Source organism: Ranitomeya imitator, chromosome 2 (assembly GCF_032444005.1).
Source record: "Ranitomeya imitator isolate aRanImi1 chromosome 2, aRanImi1.pri, whole genome shotgun sequence".
Lineage (NCBI taxonomy): Eukaryota > Metazoa > Chordata > Amphibia > Anura > Dendrobatidae > Ranitomeya > Ranitomeya imitator.
In genome coordinates, this window is record NC_091283.1 from 691,385,949 (window position 1) to 691,403,058 (window position 17,110).

At 44.8% G+C, this 17,110-nt stretch overlaps 1 protein-coding gene across 3 annotated transcripts in view; it reads right to left on the reverse strand.

The window, feature by feature from the left end:
• The window catches only part of POLR3A (RNA polymerase III subunit A), a 567,405-nt gene that overhangs the window by 497,930 nt on the left and 52,365 nt on the right, over positions 1-17,110 (reverse strand). For all 3 annotated transcript variants that reach the window (XM_069753076.1, XM_069753078.1, XM_069753077.1), the window contains exon 4: positions 6,429-6,600. In XM_069753076.1, coding sequence (XP_069609177.1) covers positions 6,429-6,600 — 172 coding nt within the window. The remainder of the gene's footprint in view (positions 1-6,428; positions 6,601-17,110) is intronic.

The following is a 17,110-nucleotide window of genomic DNA, read 5'->3' on the forward strand; positions in this document are numbered from 1 at the left end:
ACTGCGTTTTCAACAAGAGAAAAGAAATAAGCCAGCTCACCGATGACGATCACAGGTGCACGGATCTCCGTTGCAGGTAAACGAACAAGTCCTCCAAAGGAAAAAGGCTATGAAAAAGATCGTCAGATCGAAACGCGTTGCCGTATAGCCCCTCATGTGCAGGGGCACCCACCCGGAGGAAGTTTGGTTATTCCATGTCTGTGGATTTTATCGTTTTTGGAATCTAATAAAAATTACCGAATTTTAGGAGCTGGATCTCAATCCCTTTTTTTTTCCTTTGGAAAACTGCGTTTTACTGGCGGATTTACCGCGAATTTCCAGTGTTTTTTTGTGCGGATTTCACCTGCGGATGGGCACCATGGGCACTGCGGATTTAGTTTTCCATAGGTTTACATGGTACTGTAAACGTGATGGAAAACTGCCACGAATCCGCAGCGGCCAATCCGTACCGTGTGCACATAGCCTAACCCTAATTCTAACCCTAATTGCAATCCTATCCCTAGCCCTAACCCTAGTTGAAAAATAAAAGTAAATATATTTTCTTTATTTCATTACTAGCTGAAGAGCCCGGCGTTGCCTGGGCATAGTAAGTATCTGTGGTTAGTTATAGCACCTCACTTCTCTTATTTTCCCATCACGCCTCTCATTTTCCCCCTCACTCCTCTCATTCCCCCCCTAAGGCTAGGTTCACATTGCGTTAATGACAATGCGCTGACGGCATCCGTTACATAGCGGCACTAACGCTATGTAACGGATGCGTTAGCGCACCCATTATCTGCCATTATGTAGCGCATTGCTAACACATGTCATAATCGGCATGCGTTAGCGATGTGCCTTCATTCTGTGACGGACCCTCGGACGCAGTCTGCAGCGTTTTCAGGTCCATCACCGCTAGCACAGATAGAGAATCTGCGCTAGCGCGATCGCATAAACGCTATCTTTTTCGGCACTTGCGTTAACGCAGTCCGTTTAACGTATGCGTTGAACGGACTGCACTAACGCAATGTGAACCTAGCCTAACACTTGTCATTTCGACCTCACATCTGTCATTTTCCGATCACTCCACTATTTTCCCTCACTCCTCTCATTTTGCACTCACACCGTTTCATTTTCACCTCACACCTCATTTTCCTCTCAGTATATACATGTTTGTCATCTCCCTTATATAATATACACCTGTATGTCATCTTCTGTATATAGTATATACCTGTATGTCATCTCCCCTGTAAATAGTATATACCTGCTGTATGTCATCCCCTCCTGTATATTGTATATACCTATGTGTCATCTCCTCCTGTATATAGTCTATACCTGTATGTTATCTCTTCTGTATATACTATATACCTGTATGTCATCTCCTCCTGTATATAGTATATACCTGTGTGTCGTCATCTCCTCCTGAATATAGTATGTACCTGTATATCATCTCCTCCTGTATATAGTATATACCTGTGTGTCATCTCCTCCTGTATATAGTATATACGTGTGTCATCTCCCCTGTATATAGTATATACCGGTGTGTCGTCATCTCCTCCTGTATATAGTATGTACCTGTATGTCAACTCTTCCTGTATATAGTATATACCTGTGTGTCATCTCCTACTGTATATAGTATATACCCGTGTCATCTCCCCTGTATATAGTGTATACCTGTGTCTCATCTCCCCTGTATATAGTATATACCTGTATGTCAATTCCTCCTGTATATAGTATATACCTGTGTGTAATCTCCCCTGTATATAGTATATGTGTGTCATCTCCTCCTGTATATAGTATATACCTGTGTGTCATCTCCTCCTGTATATAGTATATACCTGTGTGTCATCTCTCCTGTATATAGTATATATCTGTGTGACATCTCCCCTGTATATAGTATATATCTGTATGTCATCTCCTCCTGTATTAGACCGCGTTCACACGTTATTTGGTCAGTATTTTTACCTCAGTATTTGTAAGCTAAATTGGCAGCCTGATAAATCCCCAGTCAACAGGAAGCCCTCCCCCTGGCAGTATATATTAGCTCACACATACACATAATAGACAGGTCATGTGACTGACAGCTGCCGTATTTCCTATATGGTACATTTGTTGCTCTTGTAGTTTGTCTGCTTATTAATCAGATTCTTATTTTTGAAGGATAATACCAGACTTGTGTGTGTTTTAGGGTGAGTTTCATATGTCAAGTTGTGTGTGTTGAGTTGCGTGTGGCGACATGCATGTAGCAACTTTTTGTGTGTCGAGTTGCATGTGACAGGTTAGTGTAGCAAGTTGTGTGCAGCAAGATTTGCGCATGGCGAGTTTTGCGTGTGACGAGTTTTATGTGTGGTGTGTTTTGAGTATGTGCAAGTTTTGTGTGAAGCAACTTTTGTGCATGTGGCAATTTTTCCGCGTGTGCAAGTTTTGCGTGTGGCGAGTTATGAGCGGCGACTTTTGTGTTTCGACTTTTATGTGGCGAGGTTGGTGTATGTGTGGTGAAATGTGTGCTGAGGGTGGTATATGTGTTCAAGCACGTGGTAGTGTGTGGCGCATTTTGTGTGTGTGTGTTCATATCCCCGTGTGTGGTGAGTATCCCATGTCGGGGCCCCACCTTAGCAACTGTACGGTCTATACTCTTTGGCGCCATCACTCTCATTCTTTAAGTCCCCCTTGTTCACATCTGGCAGCTGTCAATTTGCCTCCTACACTTTTCCTTTCACTTTTTCCCCATTATGTAGATAGGGGCAAAATTGTTTGGTGAATTGGAATGCGCGGGTTAAAATTTTGCCTTACAACATAGCCTATGACGCTCTCGGGGTTCAGAAGTGACTGTGCAAAATGTTGTGGCTGTAGCTGCGACGGTGCAGATGCCAATCCCAGACATACACACACACATTCAGCTTTATATATTAGATTGTCCCTACCTATGGGGGTGATAAAGGGGGGGGGGTTCATTTACTTTTTTTTTTTTTTTTTGATCACAGTGATCAAAATGTACCTGGAATGAATCTGCCGGTAGGCAGATTCGGCGGGCGCACTGCGCATGCCATTTTGGAAGATGGCAGCGCCCATCGCTGAAGAGGGACGGACACCGGGACTTGGTAAGTATGGGGGAGTGGGATCGGACAGTGGGGGTGGCGGAGGGGAGGCCGGGGGCAGGCGAAGGGGAGAGGAGGGCAGCGGAACACAGAACGGAGGGGAGGGATGTGAAAGCAACGGTAGATCGCTGCTGTCAGTCGGTGGATAGGGCAGATCGCAGTCTCCAGCCATGGCCGATGATATAACAGCATCGGCCATGGCTGGATTGTAATATTTCACCAAGTTTCATACGTGAAATATTACAAATTGCTCTGATAGGCTGTTCAAAGTGAAACAGCCAATCAGAGCGATCGTAGCCTCGTGGGAGCAAAGCCACCCCCCCCCTGGGCTGAGGTACCACTCCCCCTGGGCTGAAGTACCACTCCCCCTGTCCCTGCAGGTTGGGTGAAATTTGAGTTAACTCATTCACCCGACCTGCAGGGACGCGATCCCTCCATGACGCCACATAGGCGTCACAGGTCGGATTGGCACCGACTTTCATGACGCCTACTTGGCGTCAAAGGTCGGAAAGGGGTTAAATATATAATTTAACCTTGGGCTGCTCTTTTACCGCAATCCACACGTCCGTGTTCTTGGGTTAATTTTCCATGCTACCAGGGCTGGTTTCTGGCCCCATATAATCAAGTTAACGGACAGGGCTTATATCCAAGAGGAACTGGTTTCAGTCCTACCGGGCTGATGAAAAGCTATTTGACTAGTGCTAGTGAAGAGGCCCTCAGGGATACAAGTGAGTGTGTTGCCATGTCAGCAACTGCGTAGGCCACATCCTCACACGTCCCATGCCTCCATGGGCATGTGTGAACAAGAGGAGTCTGTGAAACTGTGCCAAGCTGACATCTCCCCAGGGGGTGTGAAACGTCACGTTGGTGCAAGTAAGAAGAGCGTTCCACATGATACCTCTGATGTAATAGTGACGTCAGGAGGGGTGGCGAGGAGTGGGCTCTTCACATGTGGTGGCAGCGATAGGATTCTATGTGATCTCTCTGGTGCCATCCTTCACAATCATCTTTTGGCATTTTATGTAAATGTCTTCCAGGCAATAGGGAAGCCTGGAAGATAAGCTCTTAAGGAGGAGTGATTTTAAATGAAAGGAGAGTTATCAGTGTGAGACGTTTAACTAACCGAGCAGGAGAAATGAACTTGGTCTTCTTCCAAACACCTTTTGCTTCTCTCTAAGCTCTGCTGTATTGTAACAATACTGCAACCCTGTCTGCCTGTGAGATGGAAACTGAAGCGGAGAGCATCCTGCAGATGTGTTATGTATAATCACACACAGCTCAGCAGTGAGACCAGATGAGCAGAGAGCGGCCATCAGACATCACACTAGTAACTCCCCCTTCATGTAAAATAAGCTCCGGGGGCAGAGTTATGTTCCAAGCAGTGTCCTCCCCAGAGCCTGGTAGAGGTTATTTATATAAAGTGATAAAAGACTTCTCAACAACAAGGCATCTGGTATGAGGCATAAAGGCATCACTCTCCTTAGCAGTTTATAACCGTATGTCCATATTAAAAGTTTAGATTGGTCAAATATGGTAAAAGATTCCCTTTAAAACAGCATATCCCCAATGTAAAAGGTACACAACTACGTGAATGCCAGAACCCAAGTTTCCCAGCAAAATTTTGACCAGTGTGAATCAGCACTTCATCTCACAGTGCATTCTGGTGCAAGCTGTGAAGCACTATGTATTATTACACCTTCCAGAAATTTGTGCCATAGTACTTTACTTTCTTTAATATCTGAGCAAAAAAAGGGGAGAAGCCAGCGCAGCCTAAGGTTAAGACGCAATACATAAAGTGCAAATGCACATATTAATTTCTAACTGTATTTTCAAAATGAGACATTTAGCAAACAATTGATCAATTCTTTGAGCAACCCCGCCTCTTCACACCAATCTCATATTGGGGCAGTCTTACACTACGTTTTTTATATTCGGTGTGCCATAAAGGCCTCCTAAATGAACTAAACGCAAGACCACATTAAAAACATGCTGTACCTGGAGCATATACTGAGTCACCCCCATGGCGCCAGAGTAGGCAAGCGAGGATAAAGGTTGACCAGGTCCAGACAGACATTTCGGATCCAACCTCCACACTGCCCATCTAGAGCCACAGATGAAGAGTGAAACAGGCTGAGGCACAGGTGCATAATTAAACAAAGCCTGAGGCAGGGCAGGGCTGCTGTGTGTGAACAGCAGCCTATCAATCACTGAGACACAGAAAGAATGGCGCACATAACCAGGCGCGGCGCACGGCAACAGTGGTGGTCAGCCACTTACCAATAACAAAGCAAAAAAAGGGGAGAAGCCAGCACAGCCTAAGGTTTCTTTAATATCTGACCAGACCGGCTATCCCTCTCTTCCTAACCACAACAGTGAGCCTTGGGAATTTATGATCCTTGACTGTCCTACTAACCACTACAAAGGGAGAAAATGCACAGGATCGGTCATGTTGGAGATGGGTTGACTCCGTCCTCTTATCAAAATTTGTCCCCATTTAAAGGGAACCTGTCACCCCACTCAGGTGTTTGTAACTTAAAGAGCCACCTTGTGCAGCACAAACGCTGCATTCTGACAAGGTGGCTCTTTTAGTTATGCTCATCGCACGGCCTGAAATAAACGTTTATAAAATGTGCCCCCTCATACCGTGAAACCGTCCCGGGGCGGGACTTTCCTTCCTAATCAGACGCAGCACAGCCGTCACTCCGGGCCTGGGCGCCGCCTCCTCTGGCTGCATTATCGTCCCTGGAGCCTGCGCTGTAAGTACGAAGGGCAGCGCAACTGCGCATGCCCCCAAAAAAAAGTAATGCGCAGGCGCCGGGGACGATAATGCTGCAAGAGGAGGCGGCGCCCGGCGCGCACAGGCCCGGAGTGACGGCTGTGCTGCGTATGATTAGAAAGGAAAGTCCCGCCTCTGGGACGATTTCAGGGTATGAGTGGGCACATTTTATAAACGTTTATTTCAGCATGTGCAGGCATCATAACTATAAGCGCCACCTTGTCAGAATGCAGCATTTGTGCTGCACAAGGTGGCTCTTGTAGTAACAAACGCCTGGGGGGGGGGGGGAGGGGACAAGTTCCCTTTAAGCTTTCTTAAATCCTTATTACTGACCTTAACACACTAACTTCAAGGAGTGGAAAAAACTTTCTGCCCAATAAAAACACCCCTTGCAATTGTCACCAGATAAGCAATGTTTTTTTACTTAACCCCTCAGTGTTAAAAGATGGAGGGTGTATTATAAACAACAAAAGACTGTCAGTTCCTTTGACCCAGGAATCCTTTGGAACACAAGAAAAAAAAATGTTTGAACCCACAAAAATATTTTTTGTTTCATAAAAATATAAAATAAATCTGACCGTTAAAGGCACCACAGTACAAACAAGTTGTCTTTTTGCGACACTTCTCGGAGATTTTCTTTTTTAGTCCTCTTTTCTGCAGGTATGCAAGGCCTGGCCTCTTTAAGAAATCCAAGAACTGTTTCTTCTCTTCTGTGCTCAACATAATATGGGAGCAGGTCTTGCAGATCATCTGTAAGAGCCAATCAAAATGTACTATTAAGAGCATATATAAATGAAACGTTTCTAACCGTTTTACAGCTAAAAATCATTTTATTGACTTTTCAAAGTACTAAAAAAAAAATCTGTAAACGGGCAATAAGCCAGCTAAAATGAACACATAATATATACTAACACTTTTCACTCCTGCAGCTTTAACACTGCATCAATGATGAATGCTCGACGTCCATATAGTGATACAGCCAACCATATATATATGTGGCATGAAATGTGAGAGGCAGGCGATTGACTGCAGAGGTCATGTGGTCTATACGGCATGTCACATATGCACACAAGATACAGTGGGGTAAAAAAGTATTTAGTCAGTCAGTAATAGTGCAAGTTCCACCACTTAAAAAGATGAGAGGCGTCTGTAATTTACATCATAGGTAGACCTCAACTATGGGAGACAAACTAAGAGAAAAAAAAATCCAGAAAATCACATTGTCTGTTTTTTTAACATTTTATTTGCATATTATGGTGGAAAATAAGTATTTGGTCAGAAACAAAATTTCATCTCAATACTTTGTAATATATCCTTTGTTGGCAATTACAGAGGTCAAACGTTTTCTGTAAGTCTTCACAAGGTTGCCACACACTGTTGTTGGTATGTTGGCCCATTCCTCCATGCAGATCTCCTCTAGAGCAGGGGTCCCCAACTCCAGTCCTCAAGGCCCACCAACAGGTCATGTTTTCAGGATTTCCTTTGCATTGCACAGGTGATGCAATTATTACCTGGGCAAGACTAAGGAAATCCTGAAAACATGACATGTTGGAGGGCCTTGAGGACTGGAGTTGGGGACCCCTGCTCTAGAGCAGTGATGTTTTTGGCTTTTCGCTTGGCAACACGGACTTTCAACTCCCTCCAAAGGTTTTCTATAGGGTTGAGATCTGGAGACTGGCTAGGCCACTCCAGGACCTTGAAATGCTTCTTACGAAGCCACTCCTTCGTTGCCCTGGCGGTGTGCTTTGGATCATTGTCATGTTGAAAGACCCAGCCACGTTTCATCTTCAATGCCCTTGCTGATGGAAGGAGGTTTGCACTCAAAATCTCACGATACATGGCCCCATTCATTCTTTCATGTACCCGGATCAGTCGTCCTGGCCCCTTTGCAGAGAAACAGCCCCAAAGCATGATGTTTCCACCACCATGCTTTACAGTAGGTATGGTGCTTGATGGATGCAACTCAGTATTCTTTTTCCTCCAAACACGACAAGTTGTGTTTCTACCAAACAGTTCCAGTTTGGTTTCATCAGACCATAGGACATTCTCCCAAAACTCCTCTGGATCATCCAAATGCTCTCTAGCAAACTTCAGACGGGCCCGGACATGTACTGGCTTAAGCAGTGGGACACGTCTGGCACTGCAGGATCTGAGTCCATGGTGGCGTAGTGTGTTACTTATGGTAGGCCTTGTTACATTGGTCCCAGCTCTCTGCAGTTCATTCACTAGGTCACCCCGCGTGGTTCTGGGATTTTTGCTCACCGTTCTTGTGATCATTCTGACCCCACGGGGTGGGATTTTGCGTGGAGCCCCAGATCGAGGGAGATTATCAGTGGTCTTGTATGTCTTCCATTTTCTAATTATTGCTCCCACTGTTGATTTCTTCACTCCAAGCTGGTTGGCTACTGCAGATTCAGTCTTCCCAGCCTGGTGCAGGGCTACAATTTTGTTTCTGGTGTCCTTTGACAGCTCTTTGGTCTTCACCATAGTGGAGTTTGGAGTCAGACTGTTTAAGGGTGTGCACAGGTGTCTTTTTATACTGATAACAAGTTTAATCAGGTGCCATTACTACAGGTAATGAGTGGAGGAAAGAGGAGATTCTTAAAGAAGAAGTTACAGGTCTGTGAGAGGCAGAAATCTTGATTGTTTGTTTCTGACCAAATACTTATTTTCCACCATAATATGCAAATAAATTGTTAAAAAAACAGACAATGTGATTTTCTGGATTTTTTTTTCTCAGTTTGTCTCCCATAGTTGAGGTCTACCTATGATGTAAATTACAGACGCCTCTCATCTTTTTAAGTGGTGGAACTTGCACTATTGCTGACTGACTAAATACTTTTTTGCCCCACTGTAAACCAAGGACCAGCAAGGAGGATTTTGGGTGCAGGAATGAATAATATAATATATATATTGAACCCGTTCTACGCCCGGGTGGCGAGCATTTATATTGGTATATGGTCTCCATCCTGGTATGTGCTGCTCTCATCTTGCTCCTCCATACTGTAATGTTTTGCTCCATCCTGCGTCCTCATCCTGTCATGTGCTGCTCCAACCTGCATCCCCATCCTGTCATGTGCTCCCATCCTGCGCCCTCGTCTTGTCATGTGCTGCTCCCATCCTGCCCCCATCCTGTCATATGGTGCTATATATATAGTCATCTAAGGGGCACTTCCGTCTGATTGTCTGTCTGTCTGTTTGTCTGCCTGTCACAGAAATCCCACGTCACTTATTGGTAGCGGCCGGCAGGGGGCCGACGGAAGGTCGAGTATATAACTTTTTTTTAATTCTTTTTTTTTTTTTTTTTTTACAGGGCTATGGGGCTACACGCTGCGTGGGCTGGGCTACACGCTGCGTGGGCTGGGCTACACGCTGCGTGGGCTGGGCTACACGCTGCGTGGGCTGGGCTACACGCTGCGTGGGCTGGGCTACACGCTGCGTGGGCTGGGCTACACGCTGCGTGGGCTGGGCTACACGCTGCGTGGGCTGGGCTACACGCTGCGTGGGCTGGGCTACACGCTGCGTGGGCTGGGCTACACGCTGCGTGGGCTGGGCTACACGCTGCGTGGGCTGGGCTACACGCTGCGTGGGCTGGGCTACACGCTGCGTGGGCTGGGCTACACGCTGCGTGGGCTGGGCTACACGCTGCGTGGGCTGGGCTACACGCTGCGTGGGCTGGGCTACACGCTGCGTGGGCTGGGCTACACGCTGCGTGGGCTGGGCTACACGCTGCGTGGGCTGGGCTACACGCTGCGTGGGCTGGGCTACACGCTGCGTGGGCTGGGCTACACGCTGCGTGGGCTGGGCTACACGCTGCGTGGGCTGGGCTACACGCTGCGTGGGCTGGGCTACACGCTGCGTGGGCTGGGCTACACGCTGCGTGGGCTGGGCTACACGCTGCGTGGGCTGGGCTACACGCTGCGTGGGCTGGGCTACACGCTGCGTGGGCTGGGCTACACGCTGCGTGGGCTGGGCTAGCATTCTCAGACAAGACTACAAGCTCCACCAAACAATTCGGAGACAGAACAACAAGGATCAAAGTCACCCAAAAAGCAGATAAACTTGACCAGGAGTTCTATAAATAAAAAAAAAAACAACAGATTTAGAACTCTATTGGTAAATTGATGGTAGACCCAGTCAGGATGAGGACAAAGCCCATATTAAGGTGCCCATGTCTGGTTTTGAGGTGCAGTTTATTCTAGTCTTACTGGAAGTGAGACAAAATGTATTACCATTTGAAGAAGCATTTACAGCTAAATGCTGAGCTAAATGTCTAACTTTCAGCTAGTCCAGGATTTAATCACATTTATGAGTGAAGTGAATGAACAAAGTCGCATACAAGAAAAAAAAAAAGTGATCTCTGTGCCAAACAAACAATAGAAAAAGCAACAATGTTTTAGGGTACCGTCACACTATACCATTTCGATCGCTACGACGGTACGATTCGTGACGTTCCAGCGATATCGTTACGATATCGCTGTGTCTGACACGCAGCAGCGATCAGGGATCCTGCTGAGAATCGTACGTCGTAGCAGATCGTTTAGAACTTTCTTTCATCGCTGGATCTCCCGCTGTCATCGCTAGATCGGTGTGTGTGACACCGATCTAGCGATGCGATCCAGCGATGCATTCGCTTGTAACCAGGGTAAACATTGGGTAACTAAGCGCAGGACCGCGCTTAGTAACCCGATGTTTACCCTGGTTACAAGCGTAAAACTAAAAAAAAAAAAAACAGCACATACTTACATTCTGGTGTCCGTCAGGTCCCTTGCCGTCTGCTTCCCGCACTGTGACTGCCGGCCGTAAAGTGAAAGCAGAGCACAGCGGCTGTGCTTTCAATTTCACTTTACGGCCGGCAGTCAGTGAGTGCGGGAAGCAGACGGCAAGGGACCTGACGGACACCAGAATGTAAGTATGTGCTATTTGTTTGGTTTTTTTAGTTTTACGCTTGTAACCAGGGTAAACATCGGGTTACTAAGCGCGGTCCTGCGCTTAGTTACCCGATGTTTACCCTGGTTACCCAGGGACCTCGGCATCGTTGGTCGCTGGAGAGCTGTCTGTGTGACAGCTCCCCAGCGACCACACTACGATTTACCTACGATCACGGCCAGGTCGTATCGCTGGTCGTGATCGTAGGTAAATCGTATAGTGTGACGGTACCCTTAGTCACTGTAAAAGATAAAAGGGGTTGTCTGGGGTATACAAAGTTTAAATGCTTATGACCCAGTCTGTTTTGCATGTTAAAGGGGTTGTCCAGTCTTAACCCCTTTACCCTCAAGGGTGGTTTGCACGTTAAACACCAGGCCAATTCTTACAATTCTGACCACTGTCCCTTTATGAGGTTATAACTCTGGAACGCTTCAACGGATCCCAGTGATTCTGACATTGTTTTCTTGTGACATATTGTACTTCATGATGGTGGTAAAATTTCTTTGATATTACCTGCGTTTATTTGTGAAAAAAATGGAAATTTGGCGAAAATTTTGAAAATTTCGCAATTTTCCAACTTTGAATTTTTATGCAATTAAATCACAGAGATATGTCACACAAAATACTTAAAGGGAAGGTACCGCGTTTGTAGGTCATTAATAAATCACTGTAATGTAGCATAACATGCAAGTTTAAAATGCATGTGAAACAGATTTCATGTGTTATATGAGTTTAAAGAATGCACTGGGGGCTGACATCTTGGTTTTGCAGCAGTAGGAGGGCACTATCCGTGTCAGCTCACGGCACCCCATGGACATAGGAGATAATAGACCGGCGAGGACCCTATCTCTAACATTGCAGCAGCATTAGCAGTGAGCTTGGCACGCCTCTGTGGGCTGCACAACTCACTGCTGTAGGTGTGACTAGCTGCCATTTTACTATAGGCCAGTGCTATCTGCCCAGCTCCACTTACTCTCTATCGCAGGACAGAAGAAGCCCTCACTGCTCCTCTGTACTCCAAGCAGGCACACATCCTCTGCTCCTCACAAGCTGCCCTGTGTGCTTCTCCTGCTGTATCTCTGCCTCCCCCCCACACCCAGTCCCTGTGATCTCTGGTAAGCTGCAGTCACAGCCTGCAGAGAGGGAGGTGACACCTGGAGAGAGAGCAGGGCAGCTGACAGGACAGGGATTAAGGTGGGGGAAGGGGGATGGCAAGAATGTTATTCACAAAAAATGCTGCTGAGCCCACTGTGTTCTGCTCCTCTGTAAACAATCTGTGCCTCTGATGCAGTAACTGCTGGTGATAGCAGGTCACAGGGCAGTCACACACAAAATGGTGCTGCCCTGTGATGCTGCTCTTCATTCTGCCCCAGGGATATTACACCACCCAAAAGGTGAGGGAAATGGTGATGTCAGCAGTTACTGCCCCAATTTTCCAGCAAAGAGTAAAGCTGCTAAATCTTACTATAGCTGCTTGAGGTCTAAAACAGGAAAATGCTCCCCCTAGTGGTAAATATGTATATTTGTAGAAAAATATATAAAATTTTTCATATAGAAATGTTTGCAAACAGTGCAAACATTGCATTAATACATTTTAATTACTATTTTAAGCTTAATTTCACAAAAAAACAAAATACAAAAAACTGGTGGCACCTTCCCTTTAATAAGTAACATTTCCCACATGTCTAATTTACATCAGCACAATTTTGAAACCAAATTTTTTTTGGGTTAGGGAGTTATAAGGTGTCACGATATGGTATGAAATATCATTTAAGTAGCTTCTCTTGCTCAAGGCTGTGGGCTAACAAGCCCCCCTTCCCTTTCACTCAGCCAAGAGCTGCTTTGCCAATGTAGATGGGGGAAGAAGAGATTATTACCTCTAGCTCGGAGAGCAGAAGTATTTACGACCATCCTCTCTCTACATTCTGAGTAAACTTTAAACTATTTTCTCTGATTTCTATAACTTCACTACAAAACATGTCAGAGTCATAACAAACCCATCATTCATCTCGGATTAACGTGAGCATTCTAATGAGATCAAATATGTCATATCTGGGATACATATTTACAGAGAAATCCCTACTTCTTTACCAGATGGAGTTAGAAGCCCGTGTTTCGAGCGATGTATGGATCCTCCGATGGACTCTAACAATATATATTTTCGTGCTCGTAACGTAAACTAAAAAAAAAAAACTAAAACAAAGAACTTCCATGGATTTCTGGAAGTTTCTAGTTCACTTATAGCTGGACAAGAGCTTACACGGCAGGAAATGCCGGTCGTAAGTACTTCTGCTCTCCGAGCTAGAGGTAATAAACTCTTACGACCGGCATTTCCTGCCGTGTAAGCTCTTGTCCAGCTATAAGTGAACTAGAAACTTCCAGAAATCCATGGAAGTTCTTTGTTTAGTTTTTCTAAGATATTAGGCCGACCGTTTACGTTACGAGCACGAAAATATATATTGTTAGAGTCAATCGGAGGATCTATACATCGCTCGAAACACGGGCTTCTAACTCCATCTGGTAAAGAAGAAGGGATTTCTCTGTAAATATGTATCCCAGATAGTACATATTTGATCTCATTAGAATGCTCACGTTAATCCGAGATGAATGATGGGTTTGTTATGACTCTGACATGTTTTGTAGTGAAGTTATAGAAATCAGAGAAAATAGTTTAAAGTTTACTCAGAATGTAGAGAGAGGAGGGTCTGGATAAACCAGCCTTTCTGTGTCACAGCCTTAAGGTTTTAAGTGTCTGGCAGGCTCTGAGGAGTCACTTTTTTTTTCTTGACTTCTTGTCTTCTCCTGAAGCCAGCAGCACATCCAATGAGCTGGGACGTATGGAAAAAACTACACTAGCCTGGTTGCCTGCCATGCTTTGAACATGTGAGTGTTACATTTTCTCATTTAATGCCTGTTTATTTCATAATTACCCTTGTACATATTTGCAATTGTCTCATTTGTAACATCTTTATAAAATATTTTTGATAAAGCACTGCCTAATTTTTATGGGAAATAATATTTAATATTAGTTCGTTCTCCTGTTCTAAACCGTACCCTAAGTCTTCTGAAGGGAAATACGCTACTGTTACTGTTGGGTTAGCTTCGGACCCATTTAATCGAAGCTGGTGGCAGCGATAGTGTGCAGACTGTAGAGTGATGCTGTAGCGGCTGCGGCGTTGATAATTATTGTTCCTGCCTGAGTGGGAGTAGTTATCGCGTCGCTGCAGCGTGCCTAATAGCCAGTACATAGCAGGCAGCCTTTCTGGCGACTAATTACCCAGGGTGCAGTACCTAATCTGACCTGAGAGTAAGGGGGGCGCCAGAGAGCTGCAAGTGTTAAGTGGAACTGTAAGCGGGATATACATAAATCCCTACAGTTCGTGGTATATGGAAAAGCAGTGGGATACCTAAAATAAGCCCCTGCTGTAAACTAAAAGGTCAATAGCCTTGGGTGTGTTGTTTCATCACATTGTGGAGTGGAGTGTTAACTAAGATAAGCCCCCCTGCACATGTGATAGCCGTCTGTTGGCCCAAAGTAACCCCGACCCGTGACGTAGGGGTGACGGTCACGGTGTGAATCGTGACAAATTGGTGGCAGCGGTCAGGGAATCCTGACAAAGGGTTAAAAGTTGACCAGCAATTTCCCATTTTTACAACACCATTTTTTTTTTTAGGGACCACATCTCATTTGAAGTCATTTTGAGGGGTCTATATGATAGAAAATAATGAAGTGTGACAACATTCTAAAAACTACACCCCTCAAGGTGCTCAAAACCACATTCAATAAGTTTATTAACCCTTCAGGTGTTTCACAGGAATTTTTGGAATGTTTAAATAAAAATGAACATTTAACTTTTTTTCACAAAAAATTGACTTCAGCTTCAATTTGTTTTATTTTACCAAGGGTAACAGGAGAAAGTGGACCCCAAAAGTTGTTGTACAATTTGTCCTGAGTACACCGATACCCCATATGTGGGAGTAAACCACTGTTTGGGTGCATGACAGAGCTCGGAAGCGAAGGAGCACCATTTGACTTTCAATGCAAAATTGACTGGAAATGAGATGGGACGCCATGTTACGTTTGGAGAGCCACTGATGTGCCTAAACATTTAAACCCCCCACAAGTGACACCATTTTGGAAAGTAGACCCCCTAAGGAACTTATCTAGATGTGTGGTGAGCACTTTGACCCACCAAATGCTTTACAGAAGTTTATAATGCAGAACCATAAAAATAAAAAATCATATTTTTTCACAAAAATTATCTTTTCGCCCCCAATTTTTTTGTTTTTCCAAGGGTAAGGGAAGAAACTGGACCCCAAAAGTTGTTGTACAATTTGTCCTGAGTACGCCGATACCCCATATGTGGGGGGGAACCACTGTTTGAGCACATGGCAGAGCTCGGAAGGGAAGGAGCATAATTTGGAATGCAGACTTAGATGGATTGGTCTGCAGGCGTCACATTGCGTTTGCAGAGCCCCTAATGTACCTAAACAGTAAAAAAAAAACCAAAAGTGACCCCATGTTGGAAACTAGACTCCCCCAAGGAACTTATCTAGATGTGTTGTGAGAACTTTGAGCCCCCAAGTGTTTCACTACAGTTTATAACGCAGAGCTGTGAAAATAAAAAATCTTTTTTTTTCCCACAAAAATTATTTTTTAGCCCCCAGTTTTGTATTTTCCCAAAGGTAATAGGAAAAATTGGACCCCAAAAGTTGTTGTCCAATTTGTCCTGAGTACGCTGATACCCCATATGTTGGGGTAAACTCCTGTTTGGGCACACGGAGAGCTCGGAAGGGAAGAAGCACTGTTTTACTTTTTCAACGCAGAATTGTCTGGAATTGAGATCGGACGCCATGTCGCGTTTGGAGAGCCCTGATGTGCCTAAACAGTGGAAACCCCCCAATTATAACTGAAACCCTAATCCAAACACACCCCTAACCCTAATCCCAACCGTAAATGTAATCCAAACCCTAACCCTAACTTTAGCCCCAACCCTAACTGTAGCCTTAAAACCCTAGCCCCAACCCTAACCCTAACCCTAGCCCTAACCCTAGCAGGAAAATGGAAATAAATACATTTTTTAAATTTTTCCCTAACTAAAGGGGTGATGAAGGGGGGTTTGATTTACTTTTATAGCGGGTTTTTTAGCGGATTTTTTTATGATTGGCATCCATCACACACTAAAAGACGCTTTTTATTGCAAAAATTAATTTTTGCGTTACCGCATTTTGAGAGCAATAATTTTTCCATATTTTGGTCCACAGAGTCATGTGAGGTCTTGATTTTTGCGGGACGAGTTGATGTTTTTATTGGTAACATTTTCGGGCACGTGACATTTTTTGATCGCTTTTTATTCCGATTTTTGTGAGGCAGAATGACCAAAAACCAGCTATTCATGAATTTCTTTTGGGGGAGGCGTTTATACCGTTCCGAGTTTGGTAAAATTGATAAAGCAGTTTTATTCTTCGGGTCAGTACGATTACAGCGACACCTCATTTATATCATTTTTTTTTATATGTTTTGCCGCTTTTATACGATAAAAACTATTTTATAGAAAAAATAATTATTTTTGCATTGCTTTATTCTCAGGACTATAACTTTTTTATTTTTTTTGCTGATGATGCTGTATGGCGGCTCGTTTTTTGCGGGACAAGATGACGTTTTCAGCGGTACCATGGTTATTTATATCTGTCTTTTTGATCGCGTGTTATTCCACTTTTTGTTCGGCGGTATGATAAAGCGTTGTTTTTTGCCTCTTTTTTTTTTTTCCTTACGGTGTTTACTGAAGGGGTTAACTAGAGGGCCAGTTTTATAGGTCGGGCCGTTACGGACGCGGCGATACTACATATGTGTACTTTTATTGTTTGTTTGTTTTTATTTAGATAAAGAAATGTATTTATGGGAATAATATTTTTTTTTCTTTATTTAGGAATATTTTTTTTTTTTTTTTTTACACATTTCGAAAACTTTTTTTTACTTTTTTACTTTGCCCCAGGGGGGGACATCACAGATCAATGATCTGACAGTTTGCATAGCACTCTGTCAGATCACTGATCTTACTTACAGGGCTGCAGGCTTCACAGTGCCTGCTCTGAGTAGGCTCTGTGAAGCCACCTCCCTCCCTGCAGGACCCGGATGCCGCGGCCATCTTGGATCCGGGCCTGGAGCAGGGAGGGAGGTGAGCAGACCCTCGCACCAACGCGATCACATCGCGTTGCTGCGGGGGGCTCAGGGAAGCCGGCAGGGAGCCCCTTCCCTGCGCGATGCTTCCCTGCACCACCGGCACATCGCGATCATGTTTGATCTCGGTGTGCCAGGGGTTAATGTGCC